This window comes from Oncorhynchus masou, chromosome 5 (genome assembly GCF_036934945.1).
Source record: "Oncorhynchus masou masou isolate Uvic2021 chromosome 5, UVic_Omas_1.1, whole genome shotgun sequence".
Lineage (NCBI taxonomy): Eukaryota > Metazoa > Chordata > Actinopteri > Salmoniformes > Salmonidae > Oncorhynchus > Oncorhynchus masou.
The window spans coordinates 42,046,700-42,061,420 of record NC_088216.1 but is presented as its reverse complement, the minus strand read 5'-3'; the positions used below and the strand labels follow the sequence as shown (position 1 = coordinate 42,061,420).

General features: G+C 40.3%; 1 protein-coding gene across 2 annotated transcripts in view; it reads left to right on the top strand.

Moving 5' to 3' along the window:
- The window catches only part of LOC135539607 (histone deacetylase 7-like), a 94,124-nt gene extending 79,745 nt beyond the window's left edge, over positions 1-14,379 (top strand). For both annotated transcript variants that reach the window (XM_064965584.1, XM_064965585.1), the window contains exons 21-25: positions 871-989; positions 3,933-4,066; positions 5,156-5,240; positions 6,591-6,744; positions 8,138-14,379. In XM_064965584.1, the coding sequence (XP_064821656.1) occupies positions 871-989; positions 3,933-4,066; positions 5,156-5,240; positions 6,591-6,744; positions 8,138-8,183 (538 nt within the window). In that variant the 3' untranslated portion in view covers positions 8,184-14,379. The remainder of the gene's footprint in view (positions 1-870; positions 990-3,932; positions 4,067-5,155; positions 5,241-6,590; positions 6,745-8,137) is intronic.
- The last annotated feature ends 342 nt before the right edge of the window (positions 14,380-14,721 follow it).

Here is a 14,721-nt window from a genome sequence, read left to right as displayed (position 1 = left end):
GCTGGTGTAATTGAGTCAGGTTCGGTGGCTTCCTTGCTCGCACACACTTTTCAGTTCTGCCCACACATTTTCTTTGGGATTGAGGTCAGGGCTTTGTGATGGCCACTCCAATACCTTGACTTTGTGGTCCTTGAAGTGCCTTGAAGTACATGCACAGATACACCTCCAATTGACTCAAATGATATCAATTAGCCTATCAGAAGCTTCTAAAGACATGACATAATGTTCTGGAATTTTCCAAGCTGTTTAAAGGCACATTCAACTTAGTGCATGTAAACTTCTGACCCACTGGAATTGTGACACAGTGAATTATAAGTTAAATAATGTCTGTAAACACTTGTTGGAAAATTACTTGTGTCCTGCACAAAGTAGATGCCCTAACCGACTTGCCAAAACTATAGTTTTGAAAAATGTGGAGTGGTTGAAAAATTAGCTTTAATGACTCCAACCTAAGTGTATGTAAACTTCCGACTTCAACTGTATACCTCCCAAGCCTGGTGTGAAATGTACAGTCAGTTAATGGGTCAAAGTTACATATAGTATGCTATTCTCTTGTGACCCTGAAGAATCGTGTTAAGCTCTTGCAAGCAACTACATTCGTCTGTCACACAGGCTCAGAAATGACTTTCTCCCGTGGATACATCCTCTCCTAATATCTAACTACTATTTTCGTGACACTTTCTATGAATACCTTGCATTATAAGCACATTTACTACGCCTAATGAGCTATGCTGTTTTAAATTATTTTGAGACGATTTAGGAAAACGTACTAGTTTGAGTGCTTGACCTACAACAGCGTTGAAGACTTGAACGACTCTTTCTTGTCAATGGGGTTTAATGGTCTGATTTGTCTATCCTGTATGTCTCCAGGACTGTGGTGATGCCAATTGCCCACGAGTTCTCTCCTGACATGGTGCTGGTCTCATCTGGTTTCGATGCCGTCAAGGGACATCCGGCGCCGCTGGGGGGCTACAAAGTGTCGGCCAAGTGTAAGCTCACGAAACACCTCGTCAGTTCCTCACTGAATCACATGCAGGGACACGCATGCAAATAGACGTTGGAACGTACACACACACACACGTTCAAAAGTTCATGCGATCACACATTATGACATTTTTTTTTGTAGTTGACAAGCATAGTTGAGACTTAATGGAAGTGTTTTTGTAAATACTAATCCTCTCCTAATATCTAACTACTTTATAACAATGATTTTGTTTTTTTACAGCACATACAGTATATTTATAGCTAGAGAGAGTTAGGGGAGTCAGAAATGTAACCGTGGTAAAATAAACTTGCACAAATTGAGTAGCCTATGCTACAGTTTGTTTAAAGTAGTGTTCAATAATCACATGTTGGCAGCCATCTTTGATTCCTTGGTGTTTTCCCATGTCAAAGCAAATCAAAAGGATTGATGTAGCAAAGTACTCAAATTGTTCTATATTATTGCTTTTATTCAAATGAGTTTTATCACCTGTGGGAATTTAAATACCAATCATTCAGATGGTTTATTTTCAAACCTTTCCCTTTTAGCTGGCACAATAAGAATCAAGCTAGCTGTATTTACTGGTTCACCATTGGTTTTAGCTCAGCCAATCCAAAACGGCTTGATTTGAATGGATATAAAATACAGAGAAAATGTGATTCTGAAGGTAAATTAATACCTTACTCTACCTTCTATGGATCTTACAGGTTGAAATTAACCTTGTAAACTGTTCTAAGAGCAACCTATTTCTACCTCATCCTCACTATCTTAAGGGTTCTACTTCGTTGATGAGACGGTTCTTTATTTCACAGGGTTTATTCAGTAGTTTCGTCTGTATTTGTTCCTGACAAAGAGCAAACAGTGTCAGTCTTGGCTGATTTGATGTGTATGTCTGTGAGCAGGAAGTCGCCCCACCGTGTATGATGATGTCATATCGCTGAGTCTACTTTGTAAAAACAAATTTTCACTTTGTCATTATGAGGCATTGTGTGTAGATGGGTGAGGAAAAAAATGAGATTTTATCAATTTTGAATTCAGGCTGTAACACAACAAAATGTAGACTAAGTCAAGTTTTCACTTTGTCATTATGGGGTATTGTGTGTAGACAAGTGAGAGAAAAAATATATTTTTATCCATTTTGAATTCAAGCTCTAACACAAAAGGTGGAATAAATCAAGTGGTATACAGTGTTTTCAGAAAGTATTCTTACCCCTTGACTTATTCCATGTTCAAAATGAATAAAAAATTGATAAAATAGTTTTTTTCTCACACAATACCCCATAATGACAAAGTGAAAACTTGTTTTAGAAATTTGAGCAAATTTATAGAAAATGAAATAAAGAAATATCTCATTTACATAATGATTCACACCTCTGAGTCAATAGATAGAATCACCTTTGGCAGCAATTACAGCTGTGCATCTTTATGGGTAAGTCACTGAAAACACCTGGATTGTACAATTTTTGCCCATTTTTTTCAAAATTCTTCAAGTTATGTCAAATTGATTGTTAATCATTGCTAGACAGCCATTTTAAAGTCTTGCCATAGATTTTTAAGCAGATTTAAGTCCAAACTGTAACTATGCCACTCAGAAACATTCACGCTTCTTGGTAAGCAACTCCAGTGTAGATTTGGCCTTGTGTTTTAGGTTATTGTCCTGCTGAAAATTGAATTCATTTCCCAGTGAATGGTGGTAAGCTCACTGAACCAGGTTTTCCTTTAGGAATTTGCCTGTGCTTATCTTCATTCCATTTCATTTTTATCCTGAAAAACTCCCCAGTCCTTAATGATTACAAGCATATCCATAACTTGATGCAGCCATCATAATGCTTGAAAATATGGAGAGTGGTACTTAGTAATGTGTTTTTTTTTCCCCAAAACATAACACTTTGTATTCAGGACAAAAAGTGAATTGCTTTGCCACATTTTTTGCAATATTACTTTAGTGCCAAGTCGGAAACAGGATACATGTTTAAGAATATTTTTTATTGTGTTCAGGCATCCTTTGTTTCAATCTGTCAATTAGGTTAGTAACTACAATGTTGTTGATCCATCCTCAGTTTTCTCCTATCACATCCCTTATACTGTAACTGTTTTAAAATCACCATTGGCTTCATGGTGAAATCACTGAGCGGTTTCCTTTCTTTTCCGGCAAAGGCGTTAGGAAGGACCCCTGTTACTTTGTAGTGACTGGTTGTATTGATACACCATCAAAGTGTAATCAATAACTTCACCATGCTCAAAGGACTATTACATTTCACTTTTTTTTTTTTTTACCCATCTACCAATCGGTGCCCTTCTTTTGAGAGGCATTGGAAAACTGCCCTGGTCTTTGTGGTTGAATCTGTGTTTGAAATTCACTGCTTGACCGAGGGACCGTACAGATAATTGTATGTGTGGGGTACATACTGTAGATGACCTAGTTATTCAAAAATCATGTTAAACACTATTGTTGCACAGAGTCCATGCAACTTATTATGTGACTTGTTAAGCACCTTTTTACTCCATAACTTATTTAGGCTTGACATAGCAAAGGGGTTGAATGCTTATTGACTCAAGACATTTCAGCTTTTCATTTTTTATTCATTCGTAAAAATGTGTAAAAACATAACTCCACTTATGTGGTATTGTGTGTAGGCCTGTGACATACAATCTCAGTGGAATACATTTTAAATTCAGGCTGTAACACAACAAAATGTGGAAAAAGTCAAGGGGTGTGAATACAGAACTTTCTGAAGGCACTGTACCTTTAAAAAAACTAGCACATTTCAGCATTACAGCTTTTTTCCTCAGGGTTCTCACACATCCTGTGTGTGTGCTTGGCAATATGGAGAAGGGGCTTTTTGTATCAACAATTTTATCCATGCATCTGTGACCTTTGGAATGTTTTAATCCTTTTCATTTTAATGTGTGAATTCTAATAAAGTGTATAAATGTATCTCTCCCTCAGGTTTTGGCTTCCTGACACATCAGCTGATGGGGCTGGCGGGGGGCCGGGTTGTCATGGCCCTGGAGGGGGGTCACGACCTCACGGCCATCTGCGATGCGTCGGAGGCCTGCGTCCGCATTCTGCTGGGCACTCAGGTCAGTAGACACAGATCTAAGACCAGCTTAACCCTCTGTAAATTCTAACCCGAGCCATAAGGGGGAAAAACACAATGCTGACCTTCGATCAGCATCTAGGGCAGTGATGGGTAGTCTTAAGGCATTCATGTGCTTCCCAGCCGAAACAGTTCAGAAGAGTTCGTGCATACATTGTGATGACATTTTGTGATGTTTCTGTTAGTTTTGGACTTCGGGTAAAGGTTTTCTTTGGCTGTTCGGGGACACCACATTTTTTCTCGAGGCCAGCTAAAGTTCAAGAGTCGAAGTGTACGCCCTTTCGTGTGTGATTGGTCAACTGTAGGGATTCTTCAATAAAGTCTTTGTTTTCATTCAACATTTTTATTCGACTCGTTTTTTATGCACGTTTTCATTGAGAAATGCTGCACCAATCTTAGTCAGATGTAAAATTGTGCGACTAAGATCCCGTCTGCAAAAATTGTCAAAATGAATGATAGATACCTTGAGTTATCGTAGATTAATTCGGACTATTTTGAGGAAGTGGCTACGGCATCTCAAAATGGCCAAAGAGTACTATTGCCATTTTTTTCTTGTTTTTCAAGCGAATGTCTTTTAAGGGCAGTATGCGAGCACACTCTTTCGGTTAGTCTAGCCAACTTTGGCTTGCTGCCAGCTGAACTGAAAGGTGCTGATGCCTTTACCCTGCGGGAGGATGTTGCCCCTTCGGCAGATCTTACCCCTCCCTAAATCCTAACCATAACCATTAGGGAAAACAGAACATTGCTGACCTTTATATTATTGTCTCGGGCAGTGTTGGGTAGTCTTAACCTGTTGTGGGTTCAGGCTTTTGCTCTAGCCATGCAGTGCCAGCAACACACCTGTTGGCAGGGGAGCCATAATATGTCCTTAGAGGGATATTTAGGTCTTTCACTTTAGTACATCACACCCACCGCTTTTGTGTGTGTGTGTGTATGTGTGTGTGTGCGTGTCGCGTGCTATGTTTCTGTGTGCAACGCGTATGTGTGTTTGAGTGCCTGTCTCTGTGTGTGTGATGTTTTACTCCAATGTTTGACGTCCCCCCTGTCTTCCTCTGTGTGTGTTCCCTTCCAGGTGGAGCCCCTGTCTCAAGCTGTTCTGGAGAGGAGACCCTGTCGCAACGCTGTCCTCTCTCTACAGCGAGTCATACAGGCCCAGGGTAAACATCTGATGATAAACACTATCTACTTTCTCTCTCATTATCATTGTCTTACTGTCTTCATCACTCTTCCCTCTGCCAATCTGTCTTTCACTCTAGAGTATCTCAGTCTCTCTCTCTTTCTTACACCATCTCAGTCTCTCGCTTGCTGTTTTTATTTTCACTTCTCTTTCTCTCCCTCTCTCCCCATCTTCTTTTCTCTCGGTCTTCCTTTACTTCTCTTAATCTGCACGTCCCTCTCTCTCGTTGTTTTTCTTCAAGCCTTCCCTGTACACCTCTCTTGTTCCGTCCACTCTTTCCCACATCTCTTCCATCTCTACCATTCCAGCCTCGGTCATTCTATTTATTTTATCCCTCTATCTGTAGTACCTCCTCTCCCCATCTATCTTGCTGTCATTTCTCTCTCTGACCACCTCACTCTCCATCCATCCCTTTCTCCTGCCTTCATCCCTCCTTCCTTCTCATTCTTTCCTTCCCTCTCTTCTCTCTCACACACACACACACACACACACACACACACACACACACACACACACACACACACACACACACACACACACACACACACACACACACACACACACACACACACACACACACACACACACACACACAGAGAGAGAGAGAGAGAGCCTTCCTGGCTCCAATTAACTTCAAACACTTCTTTGGCACACGACCTTCACAACATCCCCTCTTGATTGCGCACAAATGTTATCCCAATCCAATTAGATTAATACAAAATATTTGCAAAGCCACAAGAATGTTAAGCCCCTTCATTTAGGCAGAGGGTGAAATATATGTGTGGTGAATACTGGGAACACACACATGCGTGCACACACACAAACACACTATGGCCCCCTCTCTCTCTCTTACACACACATCACACACACCAAGGCTCTTCAACACACAAATATCCAATGATTTATTTTCCTTCCGCCATGTGTCAAGAGACACACGCATGTCCTAAACGAAAAGAGCTTGAGAAGATGAGAAGTATGAACCCATATTGATTTATGCTAATGTCAGAATCACACATGCAACTCAAAATATTGTATAAATCAAGCTTGTTCTGAAGATGGGATTTGATGGCATGTGAATGTGGCATAATGTGTGTTTTTGTGATATGCTGAATTAAAATGGCCGTATTGATCCTTTATTCCGACCACACACAGACAAGTATTACTGTAGCTGCAATATTGCTTAATAGAATACTGTTCACACATTTCAAAGACAGTACTCGCCACGGAGGCAACATGAAACCCAACCCCCCCGTCCCCGTCCCCCCAAAAAAATTCTCTCTCTCTCTATCTCTCTCACTCTTGCTCTCTATTTCTCTCCCTCTCTATTCAGGTGAGTACTGGCGGTCGTTGAGGGCAGTGGCCCACACAGTGGATCAGTCCTACCTGCAAGCCCAGGGACAGAGTCTGAGACGGAACTCAGAGGACCACAACAACACAGTGTCCGCCATGGCCTCTCTCTCCATGGCTAGCCTCACCACAGACAGGTAACAGTACTGGTGCTGAGCGATTTGTGCTTCTTTTTTTTTGAGCTCGGGTTCGTCTTCAGTTTGATCATTTATTTGAAATAGTCACGGTTGTCGATTTCGTAAAAATAAAAAATACAAAAGTGGACATTAAATGCACTGTGCATTATGTGGTTCTGAACACAGAACAAAACGATAACAGTCCCATGATGGTAGTGACTGTTCATTACCACTTATTAACCATCCTTTATTCATATGACTTTACTAGAGTCACACAGTCCCGGACAAGTAGGTGCGCAATGGATTATGGTCATTGTAGTTAATTGCCACACTTTCAAAATGATGTAGAATATTGGCCTCTTAGAAACTAGAACTCCCTACTACATCACACAGTTCGTTTTTTTTCTGATTTATCACTAGAGAAACTACGCATCGATCTCACCAAAATAATAATCATAATGGTGTTTTAAAAACTCTGCATTCTAAAAACATCAAACAAGACCAGGCCAACAAAAGCACTGACACCATGTAGTAACAGCACTGACACCATGTAGTAACAGCACTGACAACATGTAGTAACAGCACTGACACAATGTCATCTCATATAATTTCAAGATAATATAATATCATGTGAAGTGATAACGTGAAATGATATTAAAAGGGATGGTTCACTCAAGACGTCCAAACAGACAGGTAACATCACTGACACCCTGCAGTCACACATGATATCAATATAATATAATGAAATATTAAGTGAAGTGTGATGACATGACATTATAGTTAAAGGGATGGTTCAATCCAAATTCAAATGTGGGCTTGTTTTTTCGACCGAAGTGCAAATGTAGGTTATTTAGTTACTTTCAGCAGCCTCTGCCTAGCATTGTCTTTCTTGGACTGAAGGGAAAATCATCAGTGAACCACCCCTTTTTAAAAATATGTATTCAATTAAAACATTGCCTTACTACATTTCAAATATTAGGCCCTCAGCTGTCAGCTGCATATCACCATACTGCTTTTGATTAGTGCTATTTTACAACACTAATCCCTAGGCTTTTGAACCAGAAGATAAATCAATTAGTGTTCTAATTTCTATGGAAGAGAGTGTGAGAAAACAAAAACACATTCATATTTCTCAAGGTATAGCATTCCGTTTGCCCATTAGCTATACAACGCCCTGACAAAAGACACAACATTGACACCGCCATCTCTCTCCCTTTTAAAACCCGATTCAAACAGGTGTTGTCTCGAAACATATGCATCACATCTATTTGCTTAAAGGTACTTGCATCCGTAATTCTCTAGAACTATTTGCCACATCCTGTGGAAATATACAACATTAACGCTGTACTACTACAATAGGCTATACACCAGCATGCTATATAAATCGATTCTCTCCTCTCTCCCTGCTATTCAGGACACACAGAGATGAACTCATGGAGGGGGACTGTGACTCCATGTAGACAAGTGCACTTTCTGATAAACCTATCACACAGACAAACACACTGTCATCCACTGTCATCCACTCGGCGCTGCTTCACTTGACCAGAATCCACTGCCTCCAGTTGTCACTATACGGACCACATTCTGACCTCAATAGTCAAACTGACTAGTGTACGCCTCACACACGCCCTACACCTCATCGGAACACAGTACTACTGGCCTTACTAAGACCACTCGCCTTCTTCGACCGCAACTTTACCACACACTGAGAAGGCATCCCATTAACAGGGACCAAGAGGAAGGACAATGAACACTTGTGTTCTTGACATGCCACTCCGTGCCTTTCCGGGTGTGTTACTCCTCCATTACCATGTAACATTGCGAATTGTGAGGACACAGAAGGAGAGGAGCACCAGACCTGAGCAGAAACTGGAAGGGTGTATATTTATATATATATATATATACACTCTTACTCCAAACCGCTTTCAAACACCACTGGGGAGGTTACGACTTGACTTGTATCATGAAGTGACTTGACAAAGACCAGCTAGACAGCTGGCTGTAAACAGAGTCTCTCTGGGGAAGAGGACAACTTTTTGTTGCCTTGGTCACAGGTTACCGCGGAGCATCGCCAGGCCGAATCACAAAAGGAAGTAGGAATTTGTCCCACGTCCCCACAGGAAGTCACTATGAAGGAAAACAGACATTGAACACTCACCAGGGGACACCTAAAACGCATCTCGTTCCGATGATGTCATTCGTATTTATGCGTCGCCAACAAAATTAAGAAAAAGAGAGAGGAGACTGAGAATTTTGTTCAGACTTTTTTTGCACTGTGCATTTTGTCATGTGAACCAAGGAGAGAATGACAGTATAGACCCCATTGAAGCTCTCCTGGGATTGGTGATAAAAAAATTATGAATGATCATACTTGTGTTTTTAAGCTGATTGAATTATTGTACGTTTTATCGATTGCATATTGTATTGCAAATGTCAATACATAATGGTCATATTTTTTTATCATCACATAACGAACCCTATGATTCACGTGCACGGATACCTGTGCAAAGCATATGCCCCTTTTCCCTTCCAGTCTCCAAAGTGGCCTTTTGGGTGGTGGTATAATTCCCCCCACCCAAAAAAAATTTTTTGTTAAAAATTTTTTTTTTTAAATTGTGGTTCAGAACCTACTGCCCGCAAGTCGTTGTGACGTCGTCAAGTTCGCCACCCCACACCCCCGTCCATTGGTTGTGTCAACCCACACGCCCGGTTGTACCAGTTTCCCAGTCTGCCATGTACAGAGATTTTAACAATACTACTGGCCATACTATGCTCAAAAATGTAAACGTTTTCACAACAGAGGCATTTGGTACGTTAGAAATTTCAAGATATTAATTATTAGTATTTTTTGGGGTGGGGGGTGTCATTTTTGGGGGGCAGCACCTGCCCCCTGAAAGGATTTAGCATGGCCCTGATAGGTATTATAGTTGTTTTCCTTGTATAGGACAAAAAAAACATGCAAAGTGAAGGTAAGACTTTTTTAACACTCCCTTTCAGACAGCAGTTGAGGGCATCTTCACATTCTTTATCATTCTAGTGATAAAAGTTATTAGGAATGAATCATATGATCAGTGAAACAATTCAATCAGGAAACACAGACAGTCAGCTCAAACGTTCCAAAGCTGTTTCAGCCAGTAACACACACCGCCATACTGTACGGAGAAGTCCTACTCAATGCTTGACCACACACAAAATACATGTTTATGGATGTCAAATCAAAATCGAATCAAAATGTATTGGTCACGTACACAGATTTGCAGGTGTTATAACAGGTGCAGCGAAATGCTTATTCACTACAGCCACAATAACATCTTCTAAATATGTGTATGTGACCAATAACATTTGATTTGATTTGACTAGCTCCAACAGTGCAGTAAAATGTCATACAAATACAATACAAATATACAAATAATCAAAACAAGAAATAAAGAAATGACGGAACGAGAACCCACAATATCCCATAATGACGAAGCAAAAACAGTTATTTAGACATTTTTGCAAATGTATTAAAAAAAACTAACTGAAATATCACATTTACATACGTTTTCACACCCTTTACTCAGTACTTTGTTGAAGCACATTTGGCAGTGATTAAATCCTTGAGTCTTCTTGGGTATGACACTACAAGCTTGCCACACCTGTATTTTGGGAGTTTCTCCCATTCTTCTCTGCAGATCCTCTCAAGCTCTGTCAGGTTGGATGGGAAGCATCACTGCACAGCTATCTTCAGGTCTCTCCAGAGATGTTCGATTGGGTTCAAGTCCGGCCACTCAAAGACATTCAGAGACTTGTCACGAAGCCACTGCATCGTTGTCTTGGCTGTGTGCTTAGGGTCGTTGTCCTGTTAGAAGGTGAACCTTCACCCCAGTCTGAGGTCCTGAGCACTCTGGAGCAGGTTTTCATCAAGGATCTCTCTGTACTTTGCTCTGTTCATCTTTCCCTCGATCCTGATTAGCCTCCCAGTCCCTGCCACTGAAGAACACCCCCCCCCAGCATGATGCTGCCACCACCATTCTTTACTGTAGGGATGATACTGAGGAGTAGCTTTCGTCTGGCCACTCTACCATAAAGGCCTGATTGGTGGAGTGTTGCAGAGATGGTTGTCTTTCTGGAAGGTTCTCCCATCTCCACAGAGGAACTCTGGAGCTCTGTCAGTGCTCCAATTGAATTTACCACAGGTGGAATCCGAACAAGTAGAAACATCAAGGATGATCAATGGAAACAGGGCTCAATATCGAGTCTCATAGCAAAGGGTCTGAATCCTTATGTAAATAAGGTATTTTTTTGCTGATGTTTTAATACATTTGCAAAAAATGATAAACAACTTTTTTCCCGCTTTGTCATTATGGGGTATTGTGTGTAGATTGATGAGGAAAATGTTTTATTTAATCCATTTTAGGATAAGGCTGTAACGCAATAAAATGTGGAAAAAGTCAAGGGGTCTAAATAGTTTCCGAATGCACTGTACATGGGGCATTAGTCTCAAGGTGCAGGGTAGAGTACCGGGCAGGTAGCTGGCTAGTGATGGCTGTTCAACATACTGATGGCCTGGTGATAGAAGCTGTTTTTCAGACTCTCGGTACTGTCTCTGTCTGTTAGATGGTAGCAGAGTGAACAGACTGTGACTCAGGTGGCTGAAGTCCTTGATGATCTCTTTGGCCTTCCTTTGATACTGAGTGTTGTAAATGTCCTGGAGTACAGACAGCATGGCTCTGGTTATGCGTTGGGCTGACTGCATCAACCTCTGGAAAGCCATGGAGTTGAAGGCGGTGCAGGTGCCATACCAGGCGGTTATGCACCCAGACAGAATGCTCTCAATGGTGTATCTGTAGAAGTGCTGATTTTCTTCAGCCGCCTGAGATTAAAGAGGCGCGGTTGCACCTTCTTCACTATGGTGTCGGTGTGGTGGGACCATTTCAGGTCCTCAGTGATGTGCATGCCAAAAAAACGTTTGATCCTCTCAAAGCTTTTGACCCTCTCAAATGCAGCCCCGTCGATGTGGATGGAGGTGTGCTCCCTCTTCTGTCTCTTATAGTCCACGATCAGCTCCTTTGTTTTTTTACATTGAGAGAGAGGTTATTTTCCTGGCACCACTCCACCAGGACTCTAACCTCTTTTCTGTAGGCTGTCTTGTCATTGTTGGTAATCAGTCCTACCACTGTCGTGTTTTCAGGAAACTCGATTATTGTTGGAGTTGTGTATAGACACAGTCATAGGTGAACAGAGAATACAGGAGGGGGCTGACCACACGTCCCTGGGGGGCCCCTGTTGAGGATCAGCGTGGCAGTGGTGTTGTTGCCTACCCTCTCCATCTGGGGTCGGCCCGTCAGGAAGTCTAGGACCCAGTTGCACAGGGAGGAGTTCAGACCCAGGTTTATGAGCTTAGTGACAAGCTTGGAGAGCACTATGGTGTTGAAAGCAGAGATAAACAACATTCTCACATAGGTATTCCTCTTGTTCACGTGGGATAGGGTGGTGCGCAGTGCAACGGCGATCGCATCATCCGTGGATCTTTTTAGGGTGGTATGCAAATTGTAATTGGTCTCGGGTGTCGGATAAGGTGGAAGTGATATGGTCCTTGACGAGACTCTCAAAATACTTCATGATGACAGAGGTGATTGCTATGGGGCGATAGTCATTTAGTTCAGTTATCTTAGCTTGCTTGGGTACAGGAACAATGGTGGACATCTTGAAGCAAGTGGGGACAACAGACTTGGATAGCGAGTGGTTGAATATGGCTGTAAACACTCCAGCCAGCTGGTCTGTGCATGCACTGAGGACACAGATTGGTATGCTGTCTGGGCTGGCAGCTTGCGAGGGTAAACATAAAGTTTAAAAAATATATATTATAATAATGGTGCTGGGTTTAACGCAGATTATTAAAACAGTTGAATGGACTTCAGATCAGTTACTATAAATGAGTTGTTTAACTATGGATGGCACTTAAAAGTTGTATGTAGACAACACCGGACTCACAAAAAAGAAATGCACTTACGATGTCTTAAGTATTGGAATTGTGCTTTAGTAAAATTACCTATTTTGTACGTGTATTCCACTCTGGCGATGCCTTTTTTTATTGTTGTTCTGTTGTGATTTCACAAAGACAAGTGTTTTAACATGTGGATTGATTGTTTGTTTTTATTGTTGTTCTGTTGTGATTTCACAAAGACCAGTGTTTTAACATGTGGATTGATTTTTTGTTTTTATTGTTGTTCTGTTGTGATTTCACAAAGACCAGTATTTTAACATGTGGATTGATTGACATGCCTGCTCTATTTTATATATCTATAGGCTGTATTTCTTGATACTTGCTTTTCTACAAATCTAAAAGACAGGTGAACTAGGATTTGTTCACATCTGAAACCACTCTATTTACAAAAACAGTCAATGATTTTTGTTCCTGGACCAAAGTGCTGTTGGACAGTTAGCATTTAGCCGTCGGAGTTAGCTTGTTGAGCTAGTTGACTTTCCATGTAGAACAATTGGACACAGGTTGAGAGAAATAAAAGCCTAAAAGTCTTATGGGAACATTATGGTAGGGCCTCTGAGCATAACTTCAAAGATACTTGTGAATTCCTGATAGTAATTGTATCTAAACAGAGATTTTGCAGCTAAATATCACCAAAGAAGGATTAAAAACTGCTTACATTTCTTGTTGGCCCTTTCCATGAGATAATGATGTAATAGATTTCTATGTTGTCCTTTTAATTCCTTTGCAGTGCTGTGCTTATGTATTGTGTTTTATGAAAATCTGATGGTGCTACAGGTTAATTTGAACTATCATGTTATAGTTTTTAATGGTGCTGTATAATATACATTATACAACCAAGACCTTACACTCTTAGATAAAGGGTTCCAAAAGGGTTATTCGGTTGTCCCCATAGGATAAATATTTTTGATTCCAGATAGAACCCTTTTTGGTTCCAGGTAGAACCCTTTTGGGTTCAATGTAGGACCCTCTGTGGAAATGGTTCTGCATGGAACCCAAAAAGGTTCTACCTGAAACCAAGAAGGTTTCTTCAAAGACTTCTCTTATGGGGACAGCCTTTTAGGTTCTAGATAGGACCTTTTTTTAAAGAGTGTATTTGACAAGACCCTGCAATATATGTATGATATTAATGACATTGACAATGTGAAAATGACATCATTGAGAATGAAATAATACATTTACCTATGATCAAGTAGAACAAAATGGCCACCACAAATACATTCTTGATATCTTTTTCAGAAAGGTCCTATTTCATATTTTATTGTGGTTTATTTCCGGTTTAATTCAATTAATTCTGAGAATATTTGTGTTCTGTAAATGTAAATCTATTTTTTGAGAATCAACAATCCCTTTAATTGTCTTAATATGAATTATTGCTCTTTCTCTGAGTGGTTGGTTATTGATGTTGTCGATAGCTACTGAGACCAAAATACAGACATCCTGTGCTTTGAATTATACTGACAAACCTATAGAAAGGAAGCTTTATTGAACTGAATCTTAATTTAGAAAACAAGCCAAGTAGAGATTAGATAGGGATTTTTTTCTCACTGCTTGTCTTTATTGGTTTGTACTTTGTACTTGTACAGTAAAAAATAATGTTGTGTTTTGTTTTTTTCTATATTTTTTTCTATAAACTGTTTTCCTCAATAAAAGGGTAATTAAAGTTCTCAACTTAGTTTTTTTCTGAAGTGTATATTTTGTATCCTTTCAATAATGTTTGAAATATTGGGCAATATTTTACTTACACCAAGCACTCAGCTATTTCGGTATTGTAAAAACACATGACTTGGTAATGTAACACATTTTGACAAAAATCTTGGATCCTGCCTTGCTGTGTCCAAATACAAAGGGTATTGATATCCACTACTTTTGTATCGTGTTTTATAAGATATAACATATAAGACATTGTCTTGTCTATCCATGTACTCTTTGTTATGCATACTACACTCTCAATATGTGCACAGTGTTAGACAAGTTTCTATGAGACAGAAAGATGCAACGTGTCTTTG